At 42.0% G+C, this 27079-nt stretch overlaps 2 protein-coding genes across 2 annotated transcripts in view; one reads left to right on the forward strand and one right to left on the reverse strand.

The window, feature by feature from the left end:
• LOC140284500 (cadherin-6-like) overlaps nucleotides 1-4959 on the forward strand; it is a 61111-nt gene extending 56152 nt beyond the window's left edge. The window contains exon 12 of the mRNA XM_072378365.1: nucleotides 1794-4959. Within this exon, the coding sequence (XP_072234466.1) occupies nucleotides 1794-2296 (503 nt within the window). The 3' untranslated portion in view covers nucleotides 2297-4959. The remainder of the gene's footprint in view (nucleotides 1-1793) is intronic.
• Nucleotides 4960-5487: 528 nt separating this feature from the next.
• The window catches only part of drosha (drosha ribonuclease III), a 95712-nt gene continuing 74120 nt past the window's right edge, over nucleotides 5488-27079 (reverse strand). The window contains exons 26-32 of the mRNA XM_072378491.1: nucleotides 24720-24825; nucleotides 23379-23520; nucleotides 20374-20456; nucleotides 18767-18870; nucleotides 15650-15742; nucleotides 14648-14694; nucleotides 5488-6015 (exon numbers count right to left, since the gene is read on the reverse strand). Coding sequence (XP_072234592.1) covers nucleotides 5885-6015; nucleotides 14648-14694; nucleotides 15650-15742; nucleotides 18767-18870; nucleotides 20374-20456; nucleotides 23379-23520; nucleotides 24720-24825 — 706 coding nt within the window. The 3' untranslated portion in view covers nucleotides 5488-5884. The remainder of the gene's footprint in view (nucleotides 6016-14647; nucleotides 14695-15649; nucleotides 15743-18766; nucleotides 18871-20373; nucleotides 20457-23378; nucleotides 23521-24719; nucleotides 24826-27079) is intronic.

Raw genomic sequence — 27079 nt, forward strand, 5'->3', positions numbered from 1 at the left:
GAGCTTGTTACCACTGCAGCCCAAGCTCTGGCAGGTGGTACAGAGGCAGTTTAGTATTTCGCTTCTTAATTTGATTCCTCTCTTCTAGTGGGTGGATTATTCTGCCAGTGACCACAGCTGTCATCACAGTTTAGTTTGAACAGTAAAGATACACAGCACGGCTGAAAAGAACACCGCGCTTTAATACAATCTAAAGTTTAGCTTTGGAATGAGAAAGGAGCATTTTTAGCGAAATCACTGCCTTGTGAAGCCTTGGAAAAACTTACTAACATTGTTACTGAGAGCCATAGATGTGTCAGATTTCTGCCAATTACCAAAAACTTTGCCTTCAACCAGATGAGATTGTCAAAAACCAGAATGGAGCCATTGATTTAAAGCATATCCTACAGTATGTTCTGACGCATATAATATGCTCTCTAGAGTTAAAATACCTAAAAAGTTCATTTTCTCCTGCAGGAATCACTGGTTCTGAACTGCATGAAATATCTAATTTGTAATGATTTCTTTCATGTTATGAAACACATTTACATAATCATAATGTTTCTAGCATGTTAGCACTTTTTTCCAAAAATCAAGACTGAATGAATGTGGAATAAATAGACAATTCTTTGAACACACTCTAGCAGGGACGGACCTGCTGTGCTCTGAATAACAGCCGATCAGGTGGTGCTGGACACCCGACATTGGCTCATTTGTATGTGTTTGTTACTTTACAATTAAGAGTGTAAAACCTCATATACTCTAACACGACTTCTCAGATGATTTTGCGTCACATTTGCCCTCTTAGGACGGTTTTAGTGACGTTTAAAGCTTTCGAGGAAAAAGTGACAGTCCTACTTGATTGTGGCTTGTTTGTCCCACCTCAAACAAAAGTTGCATTTGAATGCTGTGCTGTGGCTGACTAAACTATCAAATCACTCTGCAAAGAGGGTGAAAAGAAAGCAATTTGAAAGGTTAACTCCTTTTACAGAATCCATACTGTTTTGCAGATTTAATATTAGCTGCCCAGTATGTTTGGAAAATGAGCTGTCAGAGAGGGAAATCAAATTACTTGCCCTCTGGGAGTAAAAACCGTAAAATATAACAGATGGAGGACCTGAAGATAAAAACATCCCTCGCATCTTGTTTCAGAGGCTTTTAGCCAATCCAGGCAGAGGTGTGTTCACATGAAGGTGGTTCCCAGCCGATGCAGCCAAAAGAGGTCAAATGAGTCATCTGACCTGTGTGTGAGGGTTTAATGTCATGTGACATGGTGACGATCCCTGACAGGAGTTCTATTCAGCGCACATTGTTTCAGAACCATCATGGATCACATAAACTCAGCACCTTCAGCATGAGCAGCTGCATACGTACACCCTAAAAAAATAACATTACAAATCTTCAAATGAACACCATTTGAGTTATTTGTATAAAGACAGTTAATCAATTGCTTGACTTAACACAAAGAAGCCAGGTCAGCCTCATGCGATGATTCACTCAAATGTCATACAGCTCCCTAATGGTACTGAAGCGGCGTTTCTAGCACACAGTGCATTCCTCTGTGTTCCTAAACTTTCATGTTCTTAAGTAGCAGTGGCCCTGAGCATGCAGAAATGCATAATGCATCCTTGTGTTGGCAGAGCCTGTTCTACAAAGTCATACAAAGTCCCTGAACATCAGTGAGCACTCATGCAACATCAGCTATTCCCCCTGGACAGTCACTGGCCTTCAGAACAAGGGGAGCGAGCAAAGAAACACCAGCAAAAGTCACCAAACTATCTTATTTGTTCTCTTTGTTTTTGTTCTCCCTGCAGTGATTGTGGTGCTGTTTGCTGCCCTGAGGAGACAGAGGAAGAAGGAGCCTCTGATCATCTCCAAAGAGGATGTCAGAGACAACGTTGTCAGCTACAATGATGAAGGGGGAGGAGAGGAGGACACTCAGGCCTTTGATATTGGCACACTGCGCAACCCAGAGGCCATTGAGGAGAGTAAACAACGGAGGGACATAGTCCCAGAGACCTTCTACCCCCCCGTCCGACGGCCTGTGCTGCCCCCGACTCGGGACAATAATGGGGACGTGAGAGACTTTATCAACCAGAGGCTCCAGGATAACGACAGCGACCCAACGGCGCCGCCCTACGATTCCCTGGCCACCTACGCCTACGAGGGCAACGGCTCTGTAGCAGAGTCCCTCAGCTCGCTGGAGTCGGTGACCACCGAGGGTGACCAGGACTACAACTACCTGAGCGAGTGGGGACCCCGGTTTAAGAAACTGGCAGACATGTACGGGGGAGACGACAGCGACAGGGATTCCTAACGAGAGCCTGGCACACAGACGAGGGAAGAAAAGTCTTAAACTTTGAGGCAGTTTTGGTGGTTGAGACGTCAGAGGACAGAGACAGAGCACAGGTCATGCTCCTTCACCGCCTTCGAACACCGCTCAGTTGTCCCTGCGGTGACCAGATGTAGGCTTTGTGTGTCCAGTCAGTGTTAGTTGCATTATTGCAGGGACACAGTTAAGAGACTGTGTCGAGACTTTTTTTTGTGTGTGTATATGGGGTGTACATGAGGCTCAAAAATATCTATACTGATGATGTTTTTGTCTGTTTCTCCAAAGCTGCCTGTGATGGACTCTCAACAAGCAGTTTTGTAAACCAACAGATATGCCTACGTATTTTTCAGTGTTTCGGGACAAAAACATGCTGCATATTGTGAGTTCTATCTTAGCTTGTGTATGTACGGTAATATGATACAATTCGCTGTACAGTTGTTTTTTTTTCTTTTAGGGATTTTTGCCCTCCAAATAATCCCCTTCTTCAGCAATGGCTGCCTCACGTCAACTTCTCCACAGTTCAGTTCGAGCATCGTGAAAAAAACTATCCTTGTCCCGATTGGACACGTGAGAGACCTTTGTGTTGAGTGTGACAGCTTTTGGAAAGTTGCAGATGTTCGTAAAAGCTAACATAAAGCCGTGGCAAAGGACTGTGGGATTTACGGCCGCATCAAACGCCTGCAAACACAGAAGTTTGTCATTTTTACAGTATGAGATTTTCATCTCCACACAGCTTTGGGCTTTCGCTGTGAGGTGAGCTGAAATACCAAATATTTCCTTATTGAGGTGAATGTTGTCCGAGCCACTTTTTCAGGTGGCTGAAAAATTTAGTGCACAGAATAATGTGTTTGTTTCTATGCTACAATGAAAATTTAGACCCAATAATAAGGAAAATACTGGTCTTACTGGACTTTTTTGCTCACTTCACAAAGCCACATTTACTTAAGGTTGGATTCAACATTCATGTGGGTAGAAACCATTAAAATTCATTGTTAAAATTTTATTTTCTTCCTCTAAATGGTTCATTTTATCTTTTTATTCAAGTGAAGAAGGAAAATTAACATTTTAATTAATGTTCCAAGCAAAAATCGGGAAATATTTCCAATTTTAAATTTCGGCCATTTGTAAAGTTTTTCACCATTATGTGACAAAACATAGTAATGATTCAAAGGAGTTGCCTTAAATTAGAAGAAAGCAAATCTGCACAATCTACTTACTGCAGAGCGTCTCGATGTTCGGGACTTTGGGGTCAGACTCTTCTCACAAGGAAAGAAATAGTGAAAATAAATGTACCACACGGCTGACAGTACAACAAAAAGCAATTAAGACATGTTGTTTTTCCATACTTTCAGGAGGAAATCTACACTGTGTCCTGAGAGGGGCTCTGACCTGTTCAGTGGAATGTATCATAGAAATAGCAGTGCAGTAACAGAAATGTGCCAAAAAGCAAAGAACACCAGTATTTTCCTTATACTGGTGAAAGGTGGACCGAGGGCTCGGGCTTTACCCACCCAGCTTATTTCCTGTTGGACCGCCGGCCTCTTCCATAAAGATCAAGGGGCACCCGACCTTTGAGCAGAGCAGAATTAGGCTTTTAAACCCAGAAGGGTGTGCTCGGCTGAGAGAAAGGGTTAGAATACTAAAGAGAAGGCACAAGGGTTTCGTTTTAGAGGTGATTTAGAATAGAAAACAAAGCAAAAAAATGATCCTTAAACAGCAGTGTTGGTAAATTACTGTAAGACCTCGTAACTATGAGCAAAGATCTTTGAGAAAAATAGGTTGAACTGAAAAAACATGCCAGCTTGAACATGCTTTGTCCCCGCTTTAACAAAAGGCCAACCTGTAAAGAGGCTGACATTTGTCATGCAGTGATATCACAACACAATAGCATAATTGCTGCAGTGTTACGTTTTTCTCTCCATCAGCAACGGTGCAGGCCATTAAACAAGCCGGCTGATTATACAGTGGTTGCAAAACTCTTTGTGTGCAACTGTTGTATACGTGTGTTCTTTTCTTTGCGCCCTTGTTTTGTTTATTAGCTTGTTGCTGGAGCTCTCTTTGTGTGAGTGGCTATTTCAGACAGCTGCAATGTTGCTATGATGAGCATTTAATGGGTCTAAAGACCCTTCACTGTAAAGAAAACCACTTGTCCGCCTGAAGGTACAATGTGAGGTCTCAAATGGAAATCAACACGACAGATTATTTTTTTTTTCTTCTTTTCTTTCATATTTTCCAACTTTTCACGGGGTGCAAGCATACTGCCATCACGGAGACGTGCTTGCGGTTTCCTATGGAGCGAAACTGCCTCCAAGCACTGACGTCACGCTCGTGGTAAAGCACCACGTCTGTTCTATTTCTTGTGTATTGAGGAAACTAGACAGAGGCACTGAAGCCCCATATCTCCAGATACAGTAGATCTGTGGTTGTTGATGTGTAGACGCGGTCGGCCGCGGGGGCTCGCCTCTACTACGCTATACTATGTTGGTGGCAATGTGATTGAGCAGTTGAGTTTTGTCAGTGTAGAACAATCTGAGGGATTGTGGTAGTGTAAGGGACCCTACATCATTGGCCGTTCATCAATCTGCTTTGTAAACCGTGATATTTTGTACTGAATATTTATATGACACAATTAAATATGTTTAAAATCACTCTCTCGACTTTCTTTGTGAGGTTTTCTTCCAGAATTACACGTGGTAGCTCTGCTGAACTACTCTTTTTTTCTTTTTTTCCACCTTCTACTTATGAAAGAAAACTTTAGTCTGAAATATGACAGCAGCCACAGGCTAGCGAGCTAGACTATGAAGACCCTCACAGGTATGTATATATTATCTACAATAAATCTCACTATAAAAGACTCAACTCCACGACAGATAGTTATTAATATGTCGGCAGCTGTTAAATAGCTGAATCCAGAGGCTACTGAGCTGAGGAAATTGTTAATTAGACAATCTATAATTAAGATCTGTTAGACAGTCAGTCGGATTTAGAGAGAGGTTAAAAAAGAATGGAAGGGGGAAGAAAAAAAAAGTCACATTTTGATTATTAGAGGATGAGTGGCAGATGTGAGGCAGATGGTGACACTGTGGTGACGGAGTATAATTGAGTCAACCCTTTTAAGTGGTTTAGGAACGGATGAGGATTACAAAGAAAGCAAAAACAATCAGATTTTCCAGCGATTGGAGCAGAATTAAACTTTATTTACAATTTTAGCTTTGATGGTTTATTTCACATTTCATATTGAATTTAAAAAATGTGCCTTCATTCGCTTTTTTCAGCATGTTTCAGTAACACCGTGAGGTCCTGCTGTTGTTTTGCATTTAAATTGTAGTCATTGATATATATTTAATGGTTAGGAAAAAAATAGGACAACATAAGGCCACCCTTGACAGTGCTACAGTATAAAACAGGCAGCTTCAACTATAACTATACGTTTTCTGTCCCCCCCCCCTAAACCCTCACCTGAAACCGATCTATGCTCATCTGTTACACATCTTTTGTCTGACCAGCTGCAACTTTTGCTCCTCAGTGTGGACCTGGGTGCCGTTTGGCTCTCCCTCCCAAAACAAGGTGCTGTCACTTCCTGCATTCCTCCGCCTCGTCGGTCTCTTTCTCCTGCCGCTCCCGCTCGCGTCTCATCTCCTTCAGCTCCTGTCTGTATTTCCGCTCGATGAAGCGCTTCTGATGAGCCATCTGTGGGAAGTTATCTGGTACAGGGAGAGGCAGGGCGGGAAACAGAGAAGCCGACCAGGGAGAACAGATAAAGAGAGAACACAGAGGCAGGGGTATGATGAGACAAGGTCAGCTTCCAGCAGGGCGAGGACAGCAATTTAGGACTCAAATTGCACTCATCATAGTTTTCAAAGCCAGTGTCATGCTTTCAGTTCGGTCAAATGAGGGAAAATGTTAAAGACTGTTTTGTGATTGAATTACCCACATGTCGCTAATTCATTAATAATGATGAAGTAACAAGACATTAGACAGGCTTTGTTTGGTTTCAACACATTGAATATGAGATCTGATAGCATAATTACAAGAGAGCACTTCTAAATGAGATCTGTAAGATGGTGTGTGTCAGCAGACAAAACAACTAAAGAACTGGCAGCTTCATTTGTTAACTTTTTCATTTGTTTGCACAAAAAAAGGCACATTTTCACACCTCTTCCAAAGCTGACAAATGCTACTACTTGGTTTTCATGCAGTATAAGATGACCGCAGCTTTGGCCGTTAGTTTCCAAAGAGGAAAAACTCTGAAGCCTCCATTTGGGTTTTCAGCTCACTGCCAACTTGGCTGGAGCCATTTCCAAATCTGATGAAACACATTATGAGCCTGAGTGAAAGTAACGAGTGGGAGCCATAACAAATCCACAGGTTAGGATTTCTATCGAGCACAGAAAGGCAATCTGAACTGCACGGAAATTTTGTAAAACTTCCACCAAAGTGCTGTGAAATCCGTGGGAGGCATACTTTAGAGGACGCGCTAAAAGACTAACTGCAGCTATAATAATAATCAGAACAAGATTAAAAAATACTGATGAATACGACGGATGAAAAAAGTCACGGTCAAGCAGGTGAAGTGACTTCCACTCTGCCTCGCTGTCCTGTGAAAGCCCTGCATCTCTAAAATGTCAACTTTTAATGAACAGAAACGGCAAAACGGCATGGGTTACAGTTACTTTTTCAGCTTTGCAATTTCAACACGGTTCAGTGGCTTTTTCAGAAAGGTCCTAATAATGTCAGATAACAATGAAAAAAATGAATGCCAAAGCTTCAGCAGGGCGACAGCTGGCATCTTAAAGCAGCCTCTTCTGTCTAATCAGAGCCACAAGCTGAGAAAAATAGAATCTTTTGAACTCAACAGTTGACTGAAAAACATACAAAAACAAGATACCGAACAGATCAAAACATATTGATCGGGACTATGCAGTAAATAGAGCGAACATAGAGACTTCATAGTCATGGTAATATCAACAAGCACAATTTGGATTGTTGGCTATTATATTTGGCATGCCATGCATTCGCACTGCATTGGAATGATACATTTGGTCAATGAGATGGGCCCTCACTGCCCTAGATGCCCATGTCCAATTAAAATGTTGATGGCTGAGATGCTAAAGTGTCTGTCATCACGAGCTCGAGGACAGAAAGGGAAAAAAAAAAGAAAATTAGGTCTTTGTTTACAGATATCCCTATCGTCATGCCAACATTCAGTTGCATGTTTTCCTCTCATACTGGGCAGCCCTAACATCAGCCAAATATGTTGGGACGAGTCAAGCAGGGCGAGTCCTGCTTAAAGTATCTTACGGACTGGGTCACGATCAGCTCGATTCGATGATCATTTGAACAGTAAATCTTTTACAGCTCTTTTGTGAACAAATGTTAACAAGTGCTTGACGTGGCACCAGGTAGAAATTAATTCAAGTGAAAACATCTTGAGGCAAACATTGGAACAATAAGAAACGTATCAAAATTGTGGGGCGGTTTTCCAATCAGACCGCTGGGATAGGCTCCAGCCCCCCCACGACCCGACTGACAGATTTAGCAGGTATAGAAAATGGATGGATGGATGGTTTTCCAATTAATCAATACAATTTGTTTTTTTTAAATCAGAAAAATTAGGTTAAAATCAGTAAAATACACTAAAATACAAGTGTGACACCTGATCTTCTCTGGTAGCTCAATCCAGATATGAAAGGGCTTTGACTGTCACATTTGGTCTTAAATTGCATCTCTGGAACAAATAAACGTCCTCTGCCAGAGGATCTCGGTTTATGTACAGGCTCAAATGGTTCTAAAGGTTAAGGCCTTGAAGAGCTTTAAAAGAGATCTTAAAATAAATTCTAAAACATACTGGAGGCCGGTGTCAAGAGTAATGCGCCATCTCTTCTTTGTTCTAGTTAAAGGTCTGGCAGCTGAGTTCTCTACGTTCTGGAGACGATGACTTCATTTTTGTTGAAGACAAGTGAAGGGGCTGTTGCAATAGCTATGCTGTGATGAGATCAAAGGGAGTAGAAGGGTCTCTGAGTCTTTGAAAGACAGAATAGATTCTATTTTAGAAATATTTCTTAGTCGATAAAAACATGATTCAACTAGTCTCAAACATGACCGGGTACAAAAAGAGCTTCTCAGACAGTGTGAGGCAAGAGATGGGAGAGGATCCGACTCTGTCAAAATCGGTGCAACCAAATAACTTCGCAAAGAGTTTGGGGATTTCCATCATCCAACTTTAATAATATGATTAAAATATTCAGAGGATCCAGAGGTATATATATGTTCTCGAGGCTGAAAACTAACACTGAACAGCATGAGCTTCAGGTGCTCCCGCAGCACTGCTTTAAAAACAGATAATATTCTGGAGTGAAAATCAATGGATACAATCAGTAACGCTGATGAAAACTACTGCTGGGGAACACCATTCCTCTCTGAACCCACCAGTGAATTAAAAACTCTGCCAAACAAACAAACCCATTTAAGAAGGACCGAGGAAAAGTGGAGAACTGTCCTGTAGTTTGACCAGACAGGATTTTCATAGGGGCCATATCTGACTTGTTATCAGCATACAGCTCAAAAGTTAGCAGCTCTAATGGTATGAAGGTGCAATCGTGCACATGGCACACAAGCAGAGTCTCATTAATGTTGAATGACAGTCATACCCTGTCATCCAGACAACCATCCACATGTTGTACATATTACAACAGTAAGGACGGGTGTTTTCCGATGCACATTTCCTTCATCAGATTAAGGAAAGACGATAAGAGAAATTCAAAAGGATTTATAAGCGAGCCGTGCAGCAACAGGAATCGATACCTGAGGCCAGTCGGAGCATTCTGAAAACAATAATCTGACTAATGAGGCATCAAACTGAGCTATTGAGCAGCTGAAATTTTTAGTCAAGCGGCAACAGAATAGGAAACAAACTTGATTTAAAATCTACAGTAAGCTAACAAATAGGAGTATTAACAAAAGCACGAAGAACACAATTTCACATTAGATACATTTATTATTTCTTTATTTTTAGCAGAATATATAATCACATTAACATACTTATTGATTTTTCTTTTTTTCGTATTTGTATCAGATCATAGCAGCTTCACTCCTCCATATTTAGGAGGCTGAGAAGCAGCTTAGGGAGGCATTTTAAAACAAAGCCTTGAATCTAAATGGGAAAACAATTTCTCACTGGTGAAATCTGTTTTTCAGGTACTTTTCCAGGAAATGTTTACCCAGCGCGTCTCTCACTTTGAAACAGCATGCATGACAGCTGCCCAGTGGTTTGTGCACATTTAACTGTGCAGTTTTTCCAGTCACAAATCATGACCATGCAAACTGTGTACAAATCAGTCTCCAAATGGATTTTTTAGTTTTAAAGACAGTTTGTGATGGAAAATGGATCAATAAAAAGTAATCAATCATTATTTTAATATTTGTATATGATATACTAGTTTGATTGTCTTGTCACAATAATTCAGCATGATTGACTTATTTATTTTTTTTAACAAATAAACCTGAAGAAAAAGGACAAATACATCAAATTAAATCATATTTACAATTTGGTCTCATCTTGAGCAAGTAATTATTTTCCAGCATCTAACTACCGGGTTACAGAATCACTTCACTGAGAGGAATGTGTATAAAACATGTCTTCAGTTCCTACAGCATTGGTTTAGAATGGATGTAGACATCCTTTTAAACCATTCAAGATTTATGGAGTCAAAACAAATAAATGTGTGTTTAAATGCTGAGTTTTACCATTATCTTCTGATAAACCGGGTCATTTAATCACGACTTTTGCCCAAACGGAGGATTCGTAGCTCATGATGCAGCGCTTTAGGATTTGAGCTCCATCAGATGTTGTATTCATTCTCCTTTTCCTGCTTCAAATATTCAGAGCTGAATGTGCCTTTTCATTTTATTCATATTTTTCAAACTGAAATAACAAACATCTTACAGACGCCAGCCTGAGCTGTGGGAAGCAGTAAGGTCGCTTTTACCATTCTCTGTCAGTTTAAGGACTGAACTGTAATTGGCTTCAGCCTTCTTTTGAGAAAACACATTTTTTCAAGTGATGTTCATGATAGTATAGAACCCTTGCATGTAATCAAAATTCAAGAGCCTCCTATGGTATATGAAACACTGCCAAAAAGGATAATTTACATATACTATGTGTCTGACTAGTGGCGACAAAAGGATAATGTATTCTTCCTCTTGCTACACTCTAATTTGTCATTATGGCAACAGAGAGGAAACGTGCACGATAACGGCAACATCCTATTAAAATGAGAGGGATCACGTGAAAGAAAATCCTGGAGAAGGAACATATTAAGGGAAAACACATGAATAAACTCACACAGAAACACACAGTCCATTTCTTTCAGCGAGTAAGCAACACTTGTAGGGCCTTGAAGAGAAAACTACATATTGCAGTTAAAATATGGAAATCACCAGCATTTTTCCCTGAGAGATGACTTGAGAATAACCCACTCAAGAGGAAAAAAAAAAAAGATTTGGCCATTTACATTGCTTAACATGCAGTACAAGAGCAATCGTCAAAGAATGAGGTTGCTCCAGAATACACAAGGCCTTTCATTTCAGTTTGAGCAGGGAATCACAAAGCATATGGAGTTCTGCAGAAAAGTACCTTTTAGGAACGCTGCGTTTTGCATACTGATCACCTGCAGTTAAGGTGTTGGCGCACACAGCTGTGGTCATGTTTTCTGTTTATCGACAACAATGTTATTCCTCTCAAGGAGGACGCTGCAGTCTTGAGGTACAGGGTTTTTGATCGGCACTGGCAGTCGAGGTCTGGGCGACAACACGCCCTGTTGAGCTGAAAGACGTGCTCACACAGCAGCTGCATGTGGACTATCCGATGAGGGATCAGCTCCTCTTCTGAGGGCTCGAGAACATAGTGTCCTTTTACTTATGCATTCAGCCTGAGCTCAGGCTGTGAGACGGCTCCACAACAGACTGCGCCGACTGAGTCCATCACGCGCACCACATCAGTCAACAGGCTGATAGTGTGTCTGTATAACAATGCTGATGAAGGGATTTTCCTGCGCTGCCAAAGGGCAAACAAAACACTCAAGCCACTGAATAGAGACTCTGCATACTGCACTTTACTTTGCCTCTATCCATCCTATGTTTTTATCCAGAGATTAAGGGGTTTAGAGAAAGCTAAGGGAAGAATGCAGCTGCCTTCCAGCAACAACCAAATCGAGGCTCTTTCTCTTATTCAACAGATATTGCATTGTTTGAGAAACAAGCAGCCGCAAGGAAGCCGGTAAAAAAAAGAAAAGGGGAGGCAGCTGATTCTTAGAACTGCCTGTTTAAAGTCTCCAATCTCTTTCCATCTGAAAGAATGAATGATAAATGGTTAAGCCGTTTCCATGTATATTTGATGTCGCCTTAGACCTATGGAGCATGGAGCTTTGGGAGGCCTCGAACGCCACACCGTAGTCTCCTTCCCTCCTTCGACTCCACTCACCTACCTCATCTCGATTTGTTTGCACTCATGTTTCTCCCAGTCTGGGCCTTGGTTAACATTTAATTCTGCCTTGACAGATACAGGCAGGAGACTGTCAAAACGCGGGCCATCAAGTAATGAAATGTGAATCAGCCCGAGCCACCAGCGGATCGGCTCCAGACAGCGCGCGCACAAAATACCGGGCCGGTCTCTTTAATGAGCTCCGAGCTGTCTGACTGAACACAACCATGTCTCTCACCTCTCCGACATCGCTGAAGCCACAGATTCTGTCAGCCAGGAGAGGCTCTGCAGCTGAAACAAAAAACTTCAATCCTGCTCAAAAAGCTGCTCATACTCGAGGAGGCTTTAAATAAAATATGGAAATGATTGCTGAGACGTTGCGGGGCGATGTTTTCCATCACAGTAACACCAGGTAAGGCTGTTGTACAAGAGGAGTAACGGTGTAGTCAGCACCTCACAGAGGGCCAATAAGACAATCAATGACAAATTACATGACACCAGGGCTAATGTCCTTGATTAGTCTTGCTATGTGAACAAATGAAGCGAGGGCCTTGACAATCACATCGGAGACCAGGCGGCTCCAATAGGAGCTGATGTGTCAGGCGGTTCTGCAGAACATGAGCTCAAGTCTCATTATACAAGCTGATATCAGGAGACACAGGAAGCCTTGGAAAGCATGTTTGAATCCTGCTGACTGACCGTGTGTAGCTGAACCTGAAATTGTTTAAAAACTTTGTGTATTCAAACTATTTCCGTGTTTCAGATGTTTGACAGTGCAATATCAATCCTCTACCAGCTCTCCATCCGCAAAGTTATGACTCTGCACTTGAACTATGAATTCTAAATAACAAAAGAGTGTCAGCCAACTATTTTTCAGTTTTAAAAAAAAATATGTGACCATCTGTAAAAGATGGGATGGATCAGAACATTCACCTCCAACAACTCAGTTTCTGATAAAGTCATCCTCTACATTAGCTCATAAGACCCAAGATAGACCTTTTAAAACACAAACCAATATCATTTAGGTTAATCTGTTAGCAGAAATAATACTGAAATAACATTTGTGTTTTCCTTTCAAACAAACTCTACACAAGTGATGCCAAAAGCGGTGGTCGGGACTTCTTTGTGGCTGGTGAGGCACAAAGTAAATGTGGTGGTGATACTGAGGACTGCAACTAACACCCCCCACATAAGCCTCCTTCTCCAAACATGTAGGAAAAAAACTGCGGGATGCTTGAAACGCGGAACGTGCAAAAAGCCCTCTTAAGAGCCAGGGTTAGTTTTTCCACTCTTGGCTAGTGGAGGAACGTAGCAACTGTGCTATGCAACTCTATCAAAGAAGGCCTTCTGCGAACGTAAAAGGATCGTTCTAAGATGTGAAAAAAACATTACGTTTTATTTTCACACGGTTCTACAGCTTTGAAAATATAGATTTTTCTGCCAATAGTTTACCCTAAATTCTATAATGAGAAACTTTAAGGTTATTCAAAAACACATAGCTCACCTCACCTCAAACATCAGGTAAAAATAAAGACTGCATCAGGCTGACTTGTGAATTGGTGGATTAAAATGAGATGACAATACAAAGTCAAACAAAGCCCTTCCACTAGAGACATTTCCCACCAAAGGAAGGAGTACTTCAGATGGTTTTAAATGAACTGACCTTTTAAAAGGCATCGCTAATCTAGTCACATGAAACAGCAATTTATGAGGGGGGGAAATGTTCATTTACTAGCAATGAGCATCTATCAATCATGGTGACAGAGGAGTACACTGGGGAGAGGAAATGGGAGGAATTAAGGGAGGGTGGAAGACACGGGAGAGAGAGTGTGTGCACTGAACTACGCCCCCTGATAAGGAGGGATGGAGGGAGGCAGAAACAGACTGAGAGAGCGGCTTTAAATTATAACACCCCAACACTAATGTTTCATAAAAAGCTAAAGCCTGAGTGCACAAACAGTATCAATCACAAGTGGCTGGAGGCCTCATTTATGAGCCAAATAAAATCAAAGTTTGACCTTCCTGCCCTTTGAAAGTTCCACAGGCCTGTTCCAACAAAGCCATTTGTACTCACCTCCAGCTAATTAGTCGAGTAAAGAACAAATTGTACATTTGATTAATGTAGCGGTCACGTGGAAAGCAAGTGAATTCAGTCCAAAAAATGACTCCCCAACACATTATATTTTGCACACATGCAAAGCAGAGTATTATGCTTCTACACTCGTATGTACAGAGAAAAAGAGACGAGTGGGAGATGATAGAAATGGATGGTGGATGCGTTTCTGAGAGCATTGTAATTGTATTCTTGCTTGGCAGTGAATGAGACGTAGTAAATGCCTAAAAACCACAATCTATTCTCCTTAAGTGCTGGTTGATAAAAAAGACAATAACAAGATGAAAAACAGCCAAGGAGTGAAGCAGCACAATGGGGACGCATCAGGCGCACTCCTTCACATCTGAAGAGGAGCGTTGAGCACATCATTGTGAAGCCTCGCTCTCATGGTTTGTAAAAGGGCTTGAAAACAGAACAAAAAACACTAACTTTACATGGCTCTCCACACAAACTTCCTGTGGTCCCTTCGGGATGATGGACATGGTCGAGGATGCTCAGCTTCCCCCCCTGTCCTTCTTTTCTGGCTAGGCCCCATGCCTGTGCTCTGGGCTAGCACTTCAAAAAGCCTAATATCCTATATGTTGCAGCCAACCGGCTGGTCAGGCCACAGCTCTCTGCCAGCCATCTTGCGTACTGTATAGCCAAACCTAATATTCAACACTGAGGCGAAGAGTGTGAAAGGCTTGAAGTGTGAAAATGCATGTGTGTGGAAGGGAGTGGTTAGTGTTGCTGAACAACTCACATTTTTCGAGTGCATCCATCGCAGCCCCCATTTCTGCCTGTTGGATGCTAGATTAGAGGCATTTTTTTTTAAAAAGGAGAGAGAAAGAGAGGAAGAAATGGTTTTTAGTAAATTCAAAATGCTCCTTTCTGAAATTCTGTCAGGAAAAAAAAAAGAAAAACAGGCTCAATACTGAGAGGATTATCAAAAGTGCATTATATTTATTCTAAAAGTGCCCTTTTGCCTAATAATCGCAGGTGCACACATTTCAAAAAGGTAAGCCTATTGGCGGCTCTGCGCTGGGCACGCTTTACGCCTGCGATTCACCGTCCTTCCATATACATTATGGGGTGTGTGATCGCAGCCCAGCAGCAGAGGTGGCTGGCAGCTTAAGTCATGTAAATACAAAAACAGTAAGCTGTCAAAGATCCTGCGGAAGGGACAAACTTATCGCCAGCTTAGAGCAGAAGAGAGCGCTTTCAAGTAGGGGGTTGGGGGGTAGTGGAGGGGGGTTTTGCATGTGTATGTGTAGCAGGGATGAGAGATGTTTGATGGATTTAGGTTTCATTTCTCGCGGGCTCAGCTGCAGCTTTATCGTCTACCCCTCCAACACTGAAAAGGCCCTTGTGCAGACATGGGCTTTCTTTACTCTTAAAAAGCATGACTATGTGATGCCACACTAAGGTGTGCAGTCAAACATTAACACACACACAGACCCTGCTGTCAACACAAAATCCCACATAGACCTAAACTCAGCCCTGGATACTGCGTCGCCACAGCAAATAGTCCTCTCCGGCACAAAGTGATATTTCCATAGCACGATTTACGTCAAATCGATAACGAATCGATTCATTTTCATTCTGCATAATGTCTCTCCCAATAGGATAGGCCAACAAGAGCTTAATTGCTATAATAAACACCATCAATAAAAGGAAGCCATTATTCTCAAGCCCATTAGAGGTGCATTCACAAGGAGAGCGCCTTGTCTTGTGGAGTCTTATTATATTCCACAGTCTTACTCACCTTGGGCCTTTGCCACAGCCGATTCGTTCCCCTTTGAAATACACAGCGACCGTGTAAGTGCGGGCGTGCGAAGGCCCCACCGTCTGCAGCGTCCTGCAATTCAAGAGAAGAGGCAGCGTAGAATTGAGAAATAATAATAATAAACCCCAGAGAAAGGCACAAGGGCGCTCAGGGACATTGTCCTTCAGAGAAATAACAACAAAAACATGTTTTCAATTGACACAAATACAAGTCATCTCGAGTGAAAAGGGGCTGAGAGGCGAGGTATAGCGCTTTGATTCACTGGCACGCTTTGAGGACGCACAGAAGCCATCTGAGGGATGTATAAACAACTTTTAAAGCCTCCCCAAGTCCCCACAGTCATCTTCAGACACCAAGAGCTCTGTTTGGTAAAATAATGAAAAAATAAAAAAAACAAATGACATGTTGTGAGAGGAACTAAAATAAAAGAATGACAACAGTCTTTGAGCAGTCCGCTAGTCTTTGGCGAACTAGAAGGGTAAACAATCTAAAAAAGAAGCCAAAGAGGGACAAAGAAATTCAAAAGGGATGACAAGAGAAAGTCTTATCTCTCTCTGCTAATTAACAGATGTACCTTATTTAAAAGGAAAAAAGCAAGCTGTCAACTTTGTTTCATTTCTGTAGGGACATATGTACAAAGCAGTTGTTAGAAAAGCTAACATTAGCATAAACATCTCAGCCTCAAGCTGTGAGTCAACTAAATTATTCACAGACAATTTACTTATTTTCAGGAGAGCAATCAATTTTTAATGCCATGTGGTCACTTATGACATGTTATCAATAATTTAGCCTCTCTTCTCACTTACAAATGAAGATGCACAAAGCGTGTGGCGAAAAAATGGGACTCCTGCGTGCATCGTTTTAGCCAAATCTCAACGGCGAGAGCGCGTTGCCTGGAACTGTCCCGTCACTAAAGTAACACAAGATGAGACGGAGCGAGAAATGAATGCGCACAGCTGTTTGGGGGTTCAGTCAAATCTGATGGAGGTGCGGGTGGAAGAGGAGGCCAGCTCCAGCGCTCGTGCTAAAAGCAGCTACTTAGAGGCCATTCTCTGTACAGTACCACGTCAAAGAGTCTTTTTGTGTCTGCTCCCTGGTGTGTCCTGCCCAGATAAGATGTACAGTAAAGTGATGGCGCTGGGGTGGAGGTGTGGATCCGTCATCAGCCAGACACATTCACCAGGGAACCTTTAGCAGGGGGCTCGGTACATTAACTCCCTTCCTTCCCCTATTCTGTATCCTTTCCTGCCTCTCTCGGTCATTTAGTCTGCCTCTGTCTGACTCACACTCTTGTCTCACTACCCTTGACACTTGTAAACAAATTGAGATGGACCCCTGAGACAGCCCGATATGTTCGACGCCAATAACTGCTGCATGAAACGCTATAAAAGTTGTATTATTCTGGTTTATCGACCCGCAGGGGTCAGGTCATCTCATGAGGAGGTCACAGAAGAGGCTCATGATTATTGGCTGCTACTGAGTATTCATCGAACAAGCACGAAGCAACTACACTCGAGGGTGTAGCAAAAGCCTCACATTCATGAGCAGTTAGCTTTATGTAAGCTTCTGTCTACTCCTCTGTACATATGGGCAGGGTGAATTGTTGAATTTCAGGTCACCCAGGAGCTCCATTTGTTTCTTGTTCACGTTTCTGTGGGCAGTGCGATTGAAGGGAAGTGCTGATTGCGGTGTCAGAGCTGTGCTGTCAAAATTCACCACTGGTTGGGCAGAAAGAATAATAAACAGAGGCGAGCTGAAAAGACATTCAAATAAATACACAAGGAGAGAGAAAGGCAGGCAGAGGGAGCTGATTAAATGCTGGATTGTCAGGTTCACTGTGAACAGAAGTGCTCTGTCTCCCAATGCCCTTGTGCCTCTGGGCGACCTCTTGTTTTTTGTTTTTCATGGGAAAGAAAATGCTGTTTCCATGGCGACACAGGAAATCATGGCAGCTTTCAGAAGCATTATATAAAATGACACTTGCTCCATGACTTTTTGTCAAACAAGAGGTCTCTGGGCATGTTTATTTATCACACCAACAGAGACCTTTACACATCTATGACAAAGACCAGAGGGCAAAAAAATCCCATTTGTGCCAGCTCATTTATCTGAATGAGTACCATGTGAAGACAGCACCTTCTGAGACTATGAGGAGCTTGGTGTGAGTGTGCGGTGTGTAAACGTGCGAGTTTACATACATTTAGACCGTTATCTGACCGTTATCAAAGTAATCAGCAGCAACATTTAGTATCTGGACGATGTGCTCCCACAAAGGGTCTGACATGTCATGCATGCCATGTCTTCTACTAAAAAGAGAAATCAAGAGATTTTCAAGAAGAAGCGCTCAGAACAACGATCTGAAATGTCGTTTGGAGCCTTTTTTTTCCCCTATAGGGGGCCAAATGCTCTCCACCGAATGGGAACAGCTGAAATAAGGCACCGTAGCTCAGAAAAATGCCCTAATAAAAATCTATCAAGCAAGAAAGAAAAAAACTTGGATCAACTCTGATTAACATGGATAAAAGAACATTTAAAATACTTAAAATATTTCAAAGTACGTGGCTAAAACTGGTGAAGTAAATGGTTCAATGATTCCGTTCCGTGAGTTCAGTCAATTGTCCTTTTATGTTACTTAATGGCTTTTACTGGACTGTTTTCATGTGATTTATTGGGCTTGTTTAGGGGCTAAAATGCTGATTGGAGATGATGCATTCCTGGACATTTAATGAAGAAGAAACCTGGATTTATAATTCTAGCTTTTTCCCCCCTTTACTTCAACACAGTCTGAGATTTAATTATTTTTTTTTTTTTTAGAATATTCTTGCAATATGGTCTTAAAATGCCCTTTGGTGCCCTGAAGTAGGCTATTTATTATGTTAGGGAGATAAATATTCATTTAATGTATATAGACTTTCTTCACTAATTACCCAAATCATTTATAAAACCAAAAATCTTTTTGGTTACAAAACAACACTTTATTATTTCAATAAGTGTCTTAGAAAACTGCTTCACTTTTTGAGGATATTGGTTTAGAGTGTTTTTTTTTTTTTTTTTAGAATTAAGTGCTTCAAACAGCTATCGGCCAGCGTCTCTTACTTGTACAGCGGGATATCGGGCTCCTTGCCCTCTGTTCTCAGGGTCAAACAGCACTGCTGCAGCTGAGATTTGGGGTCGTTCCAGTCCTGGTTCAGAATGAACTCCTGAAACACACAAACCACACACATATTAGCCATCTTTTTTTCTTTTCTTACTACCAATTTCTTTGTAAGAATCCGAAACATAAATAAAAATTTCCCCCTCCTCTTACTTCGGCCCCTCGTGCTTTTATTTCATTCTTGCAATCTCCGTGCTTTTACACTCTTCTTTTGGACTCACTTATGTGCTTCCCTTGCAAACCGGCTCTCCATCTGCGTCTTCATGGCAAGTACAAATCACAGGCTACTTAAGACAAAAGCCAATCCCCGGCCAGATATAAAGAGAGTCTGGGAGACTCCCAGGTGTGCAGCCCTGATACATTTCCTTTATCCAAGAGGGACTTCTAAAAGCCCTTCCATTAACAGGGAAGCAGCCTTGTCATAAAAAGGCAGACTTTGAATCCAGAAATGTCTGCTCCTATTAATTTTCTACAAAGAGTGCTTCTGCCGCCCATGCTCCCCTACTCTCACTTTACTGTTCTTGCCTCCGTGCTTTCCTTCCCCCTTTTCTCCATCCCACTTTTCCTGTCTCTGGGGGGCATCCACACTCCTACTGCCTGAATCAGAGACATTTTGATGTTTTGAAAAGAGCATACAGCCCACCTTTGCTGTAGTACAAGGCATTCAAAGTGCACAGATGCATTCACACCCATGCAAACCCCTCTACATGCATCATCACACAGTACAGTAAAAAGTGAAAACATAAGGAAGGGAGCATTTATGTCCCCAGTTTTGGCTCTCTATTTCCATCTAAATTGGAAGAAGCAGCACTGTGTGCAGCTCTCTGCTTCCAGGAGGCTATGTAAGGAGACATGCTGGCTGTTTCACAACTTTTCTCTTGGAAGTGGAAATGAGGAGCTCTCTTGCAGCGACCATGACGCAAAGCTCATCTCCTCTAGAGCTGGCGATTCTCCCTGGAGAGGCGCACCAAGACAGCAATTAGTATGGCATATCAGACCACTGCAGCAGCTTCACAAGGAGAGGTCCACGCAGTGTGGGTACTTATACATGACTGTGTTTGTGCACATGTGTATTCAATCGTTTTCTAGCAGATGTATTAGTGCGGAAACAGCGGTCTTGGGTCTTTTCTCTCTAAATTTGGACTTGGACACTTGAGAATAAAAAGCCTGTCCTTTCATGCTCACATCAGGCCACAGGAGCTCTAACTACTTGACTCACTCCTGCTTCAGAAACACTTGAGAAGTGAGCGCCATCAACAGCCCAAGCACTTCTTAGATCAATAGCAAAACACTGACGAATAACATTAACACCCCAATGCATGCATCTCTGCACCGCTGTGATTTCCATTAAAGATGACTAAAATAGCAGCCCAAGCTGCCATTGTGAGAGGCATTCAAGAGCCAAGCACCACTTCAGGCTTCAGATCGATTAGGGCTTGGCCATTAGCTCCCTCCTCATCATCTCCTTGGCTTTCTCTCTCCTTAGGTGCCCTGCTCGGCAGCTCATTGATCAAGCGCAAGTGGTGAATAGCTATCAATAGGTGCTCACCTTCAGCCGAGGGAAAAAGCAGACATTCATGAAGGTGTGAACGTACTCCAGATCTTTATCAATGTAGAGAGCTGCGATGAAAGCTGCAATGGCAAAAAGAGAACACTTACAGAAATAAAGCAATACATAACGGGTAGACAGTGAATGGTTAAGCACTTGCTCTGTTTCACAATCATCTCTATTCCTGCTTCTGAGGTAAATAAAACCTTAAAGTAAACCAGAAGGCAAACCTCAGCTGTGGCATGAGAAGGGAGGTTAATGTAAACAGCTGGAAAAGACGGTCAGTGTGTTTCTGTCAAGCAGGAAATTGGTCTGGAGAGGGCCATAGAGAGTTCACAGAAGCATTTATGTTATCTATAAGATAAAACTGTACTTTAAGCTGCATTGAGAAACTGTGGTCTGACTGAGCCAAAAAAGATTTGAAATGTAAGCAGAAGGTGCTTGGTGTCATCTTAATCTCTTTGTTTTCCTCCTCCATTAGCTGCCACTGCTTTCGCTCATCTCCGTGACTAAGACAGCGGGACATGAGAGAGGAATAATAGGTAATATTTCAGGAGGCCAGCGAGGGCCTGCTGTAGCTGCAGGGCATGACTGTTCATATAGAGACGAGCTGCACTCATTTCCAGCGCTGCCCCTCGTCCTCCGGTGTCATCGGCTCTGCTCTGGCCTAAACTTTGAGGGATGATTTGAAAGGCAAATGATATGAAGCTCTGTGTTGTTTTGTGATTCATGCATCAGGGTCTGTCTATTGAGAGCTGACCTGGAGCACATTAGCTTTTTTTTCCCCTTTATTTGTTTTTCCCAGTTTTTTTCCACTACTCTACCATTCTGGAATAGCTTATTCCCGACTCCTTTTGTTCCACAGTCCCAGTTTGATGTGCGGATGAGGACAGCAGAGGGTCTCCTGCACACATGGAATCAATGCTAATAAGGCCTACACTCGCTCCCTCCACTCCACCTCTGCATGCATATTACTCTGTTTAAGTGCTGAGGTGACTTCGTAAATATAAATCTGGACAAGTATATTGTCTTTTTGTCATGGCACTTAAATTAAGAAGATCCGCCCTTAAGGCTCAAACAAAGGAAGTATTATTTTATCAATTCAATTCAATTCAGTTTATTTATATAGTGCCAAATTACAACAAATGTCATCTCAAGGCACTTAAATTATATAGTCGAATTCAAGCCAATTTGAATTCAATTCATTGTAATTATAATCCAGAGTCCTGACTTGAGGACTGGAGGAGATTCCATTATAGATCAATCAAACCTGGATTTTTAAGTGAAAACTAGGGCTGTCACAATATGTAGTTTTCACCACAGGGTGCATGAATACAATGGTCAGAAGCTAGCATGATAGCAACATTACTGCAGCATCAAGAGAAAACTTGAAAAATATATATTGCTATCAGAATAATTTCGTTTATTAATTTTTTCCTCCTTTTTATGAACTTATTTTTCTATATATCTCCAAACTAGGAGGAGAGGAACCTACCTGCATTCAGCACTTTAGCTGAGCTCATATCACAACATTTCATTTAATCGCTCTGATGTGTGCTGGCTGATTGTTTCTTTTAATATCACTGTTGCCACTGCTGATTCTGGGGTAATCCATTTCAAGTGAAAACACTATGCGATACAGATAATAGATAATTAAGAGTTCCAACAGTTACAACTATTTGTTAAAATGTCATTCCAGCTCTCCAAGTTTTTCCATGAAAAAACTCTTCACCTTCAGACCAAATCTCCACCTACCAGCAGGTGACCTGCTCTAACACTACTTTATTTCAACTGTGAATGTTGGAACCAGAGAGCGGTTCTTAAGAATGCCGAGCCTTTGGTTGGACCACATGAGCTTAATCTTGTCCTCAGCTCTAAGACGTTTGGTTGCTCATATTGTGAAACGGACACTTTGAACAGCGAATTATTGAACAAACTTCTGCTTCTATCCGGTCCAAGGTATGGAAGCACAGTTATCTGCGTTAAAGAGGAGCTCCACTGAGTGTCACAAAATGCCCATCAACAAGCTCTGTTTTAACAGAAAAGAGGGACTGGTGCTTTTGGACTGCAGGAAGCTTTTTCTGGTTCCTCCAATTTTGGAAATGTGCTCCATATAAACCACAGTACTTTATATTAGCCCTGAAAATGCAGGATTTTGACCAGTCTAATAACTGCTGGCTGGTTGTTAATGTCACTTCTCATCTGTGTTGCAAAAGTACACAGACAAAACGTCCATGACTGTGTGTCCCCCCCCCCCCCCCCCCCCGCGTGCTACCCTGGAGCCCAGTATTCTGGACTTCATTGTTATTGATTTTATTTTTCTACTTGAGCAATCAGAGGTGACACTGGGTCAGACCACTCTTCAAGAAAACACACTGCCTGTTTGTTCAGTTTGCATCTTTGTATGTTTTAGTGACCTTACACGCCACCGACTGCATCCAAAGATGAATCACAGCAGCACTCTGGTTGCTTCACTTGCCAAAGATAGCGGCACCCATTTCAAAGATATTTTTTTGATTCACTTTTGGGAAGCTGTCACTTTGATTTACAGAGTATGTTCAGGCCAACTGCCTACTCTAATTCATAATATCCCGAAAGGCCAAAAGTCTTTAGGTCGAAAAAACCCCAACTCCACTGTGAATTGATTATTCTATCTTCAGCTGCTAAATGTGACACACATTTTTTTGTCCCGTTGAAGTTTTATTGAGTAAAAAAAAATCTGTTAAACTCAAGACACAACAAGCTTATTACTAGCTTATTAACAGGAAAAGAACATGGAGGGCCTTCTGAGAAGAAAAAATAAGAAAAGAGTAAAATATATCGACTGCGCTGGTCAGTAAGCACAAAAGTAGCATCTTCCAGCTGCGACTCTGTTTGATGTCTTACACAATGGGAACAAAGAAAGACTGCTTCATCCTGTCATCTTAAACTGCTCAATCTCAAGAGGCAGACTCTTTCTATACATTGCATGTTTCTGAAAATTAATCTAACAGCTATGCACTTACACTCTAACAAGTCAGCCAGAGTCTTGGTCCGCAGAGCGACCGGTCGCTTGGTTTTGTCGTTGGTGATGGCGAAATCCTGCATGCCGAGCTCCTCTGCCACTTTGGCCTGTGTGCGGTTGTTTACCAGCGAGCTGCGGAGAAGCTACGAACAAACAAGCAAACAGAGAAACACATTTTCATGTGCCGTCAGAGCTCCGAGGTGCGAACATGTAACACTAAAGATGGGAATGAAAACATCAAAATGGTGGGGAGCATGGAATAATTCATCAAAGCCTGAGACGGTTATGCCGAGAAAATGTTTCAGGGAGATTTAACATCGCTCTGCTAAATATTAGATTATGACTTGGAGCTGAGTGGATGACAACATGTTAGGCTGGTTGAGGTACATTTAAATGTCTAAAAGGAAAATAAAAACATGTTAAATATAGCCATGAGATGCAGCCACATGACTGTTTGAATCCGTCTTGCTGAGATATGCCCTCCTTTACAGTACGCACGCAACCACAATCAGAACAAGCACAAACACACCAACACTAGTTGAATGGGCACTTTTCCCCCAATTTGAAATCCATTTCAGATGCGCCCCACGTTGACTCCTGGGACAGCTGGAGCTTTCAGTCTCAACGAAAGCTCACTGGAAGCTTTTATACAAACAACATCATGGCCCCCATCACACAAGAAATATCCACAAATAATGTCCAACTGCAGAAGTTGTTTACTTAGTTTTAGACCATTTCTATCCCTCCAGCCTTGAGAGGTCAGTCTCCTAAAGAGAGGCGCCGACACTTGAATGAAAAGACAAACTTTTAACGTCACTTGACATCACAAAATGGAATTGTGCATTCAAAACGTGATCATTTCCTTTGTACCTGTAAGAGACGCAGTGCGAGTTCACACAGACACAAATCTTTATTTTTCCGACGCTTGACAGGCTCTCAAAAAAAGTGGAGACAAAGATGTGTTTTTTTTTTATTGAAAAGCACTGAACAATTTTGTCTCATGGCAATACCCATCACACATAGTACAGTAAACACACAGGCACAGCGTGGGGTGAGGAAGGAAGGAAGGAGGGAGAGTTATTCTGTAAAAACAGATACAGAGGGAGGGGGCTGAGAACCTGACTGGAACTTCACGGGCTGATGGGAAGGGGAAAAAAGGGGGGAGGGGATACCATCACAAGCTGTTACCTCATAGGCAGGCACACGCACACAAAGCAAAGCTGTAAATCAATTTCAATTAAATGCATGTAAATTGCAGCAACCAGTGGTTACAGGCACCTTCAAACAGCAGGAGGTGGTGTGTGGTGGGTGGAGGCATGCGGTTCGAGTGATTTGATCTTACTGTTAAGTGTCCTTCATGGTGGTCAGGAAAGTGGATGAAGAGATATTCGGTGGCTACGAGCTGCATGATAGAGTCTCCCAGGAACTCCATCCTCTGGTTGTGGCCCCTGGAAGTACAAGGAAAACACAAGGTGAGAAAGAAATATACAAGGGAAACCAGGAAAAAAGGATTTATAAAGGGGAGCAGGAGTTGTGCAACAGTGTGAAAACACATTGAGCCTTTATATATAGCCATAAAAAAGCTTCAGCGACCGTAGACCGATCAGCTGAAGGTCCAGATGCATCTCTCAGGTCCTGTGTCAGGGCTTTGCTGGATTCTTTCCTCTTTCTTAAGGACATCGATTTCAGATACTGTTCATCTGCTGTAGATAGTTTTTTTTAGGCCTGACACTTCTGCTTTTGTCCTCCACTTGTCCAGTTTCCTCCAGATTAAATGATTCACAGGTCAGTGTTAAGTGATTTAAGAAGCAAACACATTTCTTAAAAAAATGGACTGTACAAGGTACAAGGACTGAAAACAAGTGCAAAAGCAGTCATTGTCCAAAGAAAAACCCTTCAGAAAGTTTGGAGAGCTACTGCTCAAGACCACTTTAAAAATGTTTTTCTCCTTGAAAGCAAATCATAAAGAAACAAGGGGGGGCTCAGGACCTTTGCACAGTACTGTGCATGTCATTCAGCAACATATCAACAGGGCATGAGTGGAATCATGCTTTCTCAACAAATCTACAAGGGTTTCAGTGTTTTAACAGAACGGTGGAGTTGGTTGATGTAGATTTTATGGATGGCCTCTGGGAACATCTGCACTGACAGCCAGTGACAACATGGAAGCTGCCTGGAGATGAAGCCATTGTGAAGACGACAACACCTGGATTTGAAAGCTTCTCTAACACAAAGGCATAAACGAAGCATGCTTAACAACAAAAGCACCTGTAGGAGAGCCTGTAAACAAAAGCAAAAACTGCACGCTCAAGTTTAGAGACCATCTTTTAACGCTAAGAAAGCTAATGGCTGCACTGAAAAACTTTCCATCCACCTCTCTCTCTCCCCATCAGGGAAAGGCAGGGAGCGCACCGCTACTCCCAGCACGGTGTTAGACATGGCAGCAGGAGGGGGGCCATGCAACTGCTGCTGCTGTAATGGTCATTAATTAAACAGAATTATAGATTAGCATTGCAGATGTGGGCTGGTGCTGTGCCAGGCTGGCAGGAAACGTTGGCTGGGGGGGGCTGAGAGCCATGAAAGCAGTGAGGTATATTCAGCGGCAGAGCATATATCCATCTATAGCTACAAGCTCCTCGCAGGAGGCTCTGTGTGAAGATGAGAGAGAGGCAGATGCAGAGGTATGAGATGAGGAGGAGGCTGACATCAAAGAGCGAAAAGGGTCAACGTTTATTGTCCGATTTTTACCATCTCTGCCTTTTATGAGCCATGGCACATCTGAGCCAAAGAGATCTAAGGTTAGGACACAGTAACACTTTAGTTAGAGCGTATGAGGTGGAGCTACAGCTTCTGGTTATTGCCTCAATTGTATGTATATTTTTTTCTGTAGACTCATTTAAGGTTTGTAATTATGGAAAACATTCAATATTGTTTTTCAGGTTAGTTTGCTGTTTGGGCAGAGGAAAGGCAAAAACATCATTATGAAGAGAAAGAGGAAGAATCCTCACATTTTCACTCATTTAAACTTGAGGTGCTTTTTAAAAAGCAGGAGGGTTTTCAGTTGAAACTACATCTACTATCACTGCACAATGCTATCTGAATGCTATTGTGATAAAGGCTTTAAAATGGATTATCACTGAGCACCATTGAAACTCACTGAAAAGTGGAAATAAGGTGAGATTTGGCCTGATGGTGGCTGATTTCAGGACTGTTAAGGAGAGAGTAACATTTAAGCTTGAAAAAGTAGGTCGAAGACTATAATTTTCTTTAAAGTTTTCAGGTAAAGAATTAAATATGGCATGTTTTAAATGTAAAGAATTGTTCTTATTTCTTTTTTTTCTTTGGTAAACTTGAGCTATTGCAATAGTTCAATTAATATATCATTAATTCCTAAAGAGAAGAGTGCTGTTGATCTTATATCTGCACCAGGAAGTGAACACAAGTTGGAAAAAAAATAAAAAAAATGCAATGTTGTTTATCCAAACAAGTACAAAAATAAAATTTGTTTGAGATGTCGAACCTTCAATCTTTCCTCAATGTTTTTTAACATGGAAAATGATGAAGAAGGTAAAAGCGCTCACATAATGCTTCAGGTCCAAGAGGGGATACAGACATGTTGAATGAAGTCTGAATGGATGATAGAAAGTGCTCCTGATCAGTTGGGTCGCTTTGGAGTAACCCAGCAAACACACAGCGTCAACC

Source organism: Leuresthes tenuis, unplaced genomic scaffold (assembly GCF_036924035.1).
Source record: "Leuresthes tenuis unplaced genomic scaffold, fLeuTen1.0.hap1 SCAF_24, whole genome shotgun sequence".
In the NCBI taxonomy this organism is placed as follows: domain Eukaryota; kingdom Metazoa; phylum Chordata; class Actinopteri; order Atheriniformes; family Atherinopsidae; genus Leuresthes; species Leuresthes tenuis.